The sequence below is a fragment of the Mastomys coucha genome, unplaced genomic scaffold (genome assembly GCF_008632895.1).
Source record: "Mastomys coucha isolate ucsf_1 unplaced genomic scaffold, UCSF_Mcou_1 pScaffold21, whole genome shotgun sequence".
Taxonomy (NCBI): Eukaryota; Metazoa; Chordata; class Mammalia; order Rodentia; family Muridae; genus Mastomys; species Mastomys coucha.
This window is the reverse complement of record NW_022196904.1, coordinates 19,860,691-19,863,198: the sequence shown is the minus strand read 5'-3', so window position 1 is coordinate 19,863,198 and position 2,508 is coordinate 19,860,691. Positions and strand designations below refer to the sequence as shown.

The following is a 2,508-nucleotide window of genomic DNA, read 5'->3' as shown; positions in this document are numbered from 1 at the left end:
AGAAAAGGAGGAAGGGAGAAGGAGAGAGGGAGGGAGAAAGGGAGACAGAGAGAGGGAGGGAGGGAGGGAGGGAGGGAGGGAGGGAGGGAGAAATCTGAACACAAAGTTTCCATGTTTATATCCTATAGAGTCCCTTATACTGACTGAACTTGGCTGAAGGCAGCTTCTGTATGTAACAAAATAACCAAACAATAGTCAACTGGACTACACAGTAACTTGAGATTACATTCTTCCAACTAAGAACAAGGTTCAGTCACTCTTGAAGTTGACCAATCCTGTCCTGCCAACTCCTCCCGCATGGCCAAGTAAGGCAGAAATGGAGCTAGCACCAATCAAGTTATCTGCACATGCCCAGCTCCTGCTTTTGTCTATAAACACAGCCTGCTGACACTGATGGGTGCTATAACTGAACTTTCTCTAGATCAGGATATTATCCAGTATGAATGGTTTTCTTTGCTCAAATAAATGCTCATGATGTTTATTTCTCTTACAACATAACAAGCCAAAGTATACAAACAGGGACAAGCATTTCAAGACATGTCCCATCTCCCCAGTGCTCAGAGATGAGTGACTCCCTGGCTCCAAGATCCTACTCAGCTCAAGTTGGTTGTTCATGTTATTGTTTCTTTAAAAAATGAATTTTCTCAGATTTAGAGTGTTGGCTTAGAGACAATTCCCCCTGATTCCCCCCAGGTCCTTACCAACAGCTTACAGCATCATCTGCAGCCATTTCCTAACAGGTGGGAACAAAGTGTAACAGTGACAGTGCATAAAAAGACTGCTTGCTGCCCCAGACCTCTTCTCTCTCTTTCTCTCTTTCTCCCTGTCCACACATGTTCCCAGCTGACTTTTCTTTCTCTCCTTCTTTCTGTCCTCCCCTGCACCCACTTGACTGGCCTTCCTTACCCTTTCTTCAGGTCCTCACTCTTCTTTCTTCCCCAAATAAATCACCCTTATAGCAGATCTGTCTCATGACAGACTTCTCTGAGTGATTTCTCTGGGGGACACCAGAGAAATCACTCAGAGGGCCTGCCAGGTACTCCCTTAGCCCTGCCTGTCACTGAGTTATAGTTCATAACGTTGGTGCCAAAATACTTGGGAGGATCTCCTGGTGCTTGTGCTTTTCATGGGTCTAAGCCACACACCAGGACATCCATTGCAATGCCATCTGCAAAAGTACACTATATGGCTCACAGATCACTTGTCACCACATCCAACAACAACTACCTTTCATTCTAGTCTTTTTAAATTTTATTTTATTTTGTTTTTACTTATTCACTTTACATCCTATTCACTGCCCCCCTTCTGGTCTCACCTTCTCCTCTTTACCATCACCCAGAGTTGGAAGACATGAACTTTCAATGCCCAGCATTCCTCTGGTAACTTCTCACCTGTCCCTATCCCACCATGCTTGGAGATTGCAACCTGCCATGCGACTTTTCCAATTTAATATGACCACACAGAATGAAGCAAAAATTATAGCGAGGTTAAATGGGATTGTTCAGGCAAGGTAGCTGGGATAGACTCAGTAAACAAGGACCTTATTGTTGTTTGTGTCTCAAAAGGTGGGCCTGCCCTCTAGTGTCTGGGACAGGAATCACAGGTCTGCTCACCCGTGGAGAAGGGCAGAAAAGCTTCACTTTTCTTCAGTGCCCCATTGGCATCCAGGAAGTGCTCAGGATTGAAGGTGTCTGGTTGTTCAAAGTACCGTGGGTCATGGAGAGCTGAACTCAGGATGGGGTACACCTCAGTGTTCTAGGAGACATTACAAGATACAAAGATATTAACATATCCTGACTCCTATATGCAAAACAGTCAGTCACTAAGTAAAACAAAATGCAGGGAAAACACAGACAGGATGAGATTGGTGATTAGGAGAGTGGAGTATGCTCATGGAGTAGTGATGAGGAATCAAAGCTGGTCTCACCTTGGGAAGCAGGTACCCACGGAACATGGTGTCTTTGGTGACTTTGTGAGGCACTCCAATAGGTATGAGATCTGAAAATCTCTGAATCTCATGGATGACTGCATCAGTGTATGGCATTTTGGTGCGGTCATCAAGGGTTGGTAGCCGGTGTGAGCCAATCACCTGATCAATCTCCTTTTGGACTTTCTCTGCACAGAAAATGGAGACAGTAGACCTGTGTTACTGGCTTTGAAGCAATGATATTGTATTCTAACAGTCAACGACCCAGGAAAAGGATGCAGTAAGGAGACCCTGCTGAGAAACTTAGGGCTTTTGAGGGTACAAACAAATGTCCCACTCTCAAGTGCCTGTCTCTCTGTGCCCATGTTCAAAACTATATTAAATCTCTCCTCCATGAGCTTCAAATTCATTTCAGCAGAGTTTTACTAAAGAAAGAAAAATATACAGCAAAGGGCTACTGCAGAGGGTGACTTACAGCAATCATGATGAGGCAAGAGAGGGGTAGGGGAGAGAAGAAGGAGACATTCTCACCTTGGCAATGGACTGACTACACACACACACACACACACACACACACACAC

General features: G+C 44.9%; 1 protein-coding gene across 1 annotated transcript in view; it reads right to left on the bottom strand.

Annotated features, from left to right (window-relative positions):
- LOC116101862 (cytochrome P450 2B1) overlaps nucleotides 1–2,508 on the bottom strand; it is a 116,546-nt gene that overhangs the window by 2,759 nt on the left and 111,279 nt on the right. Inside the window, exons 8-9 of the mRNA XM_031385803.1 lie at nucleotides 1,928–2,113; nucleotides 1,614–1,755 (exon numbers count right to left, since the gene is read on the bottom strand). Of these exons, the coding sequence (XP_031241663.1) occupies nucleotides 1,614–1,755; nucleotides 1,928–2,113 (328 nt within the window). The remainder of the gene's footprint in view (nucleotides 1–1,613; nucleotides 1,756–1,927; nucleotides 2,114–2,508) is intronic.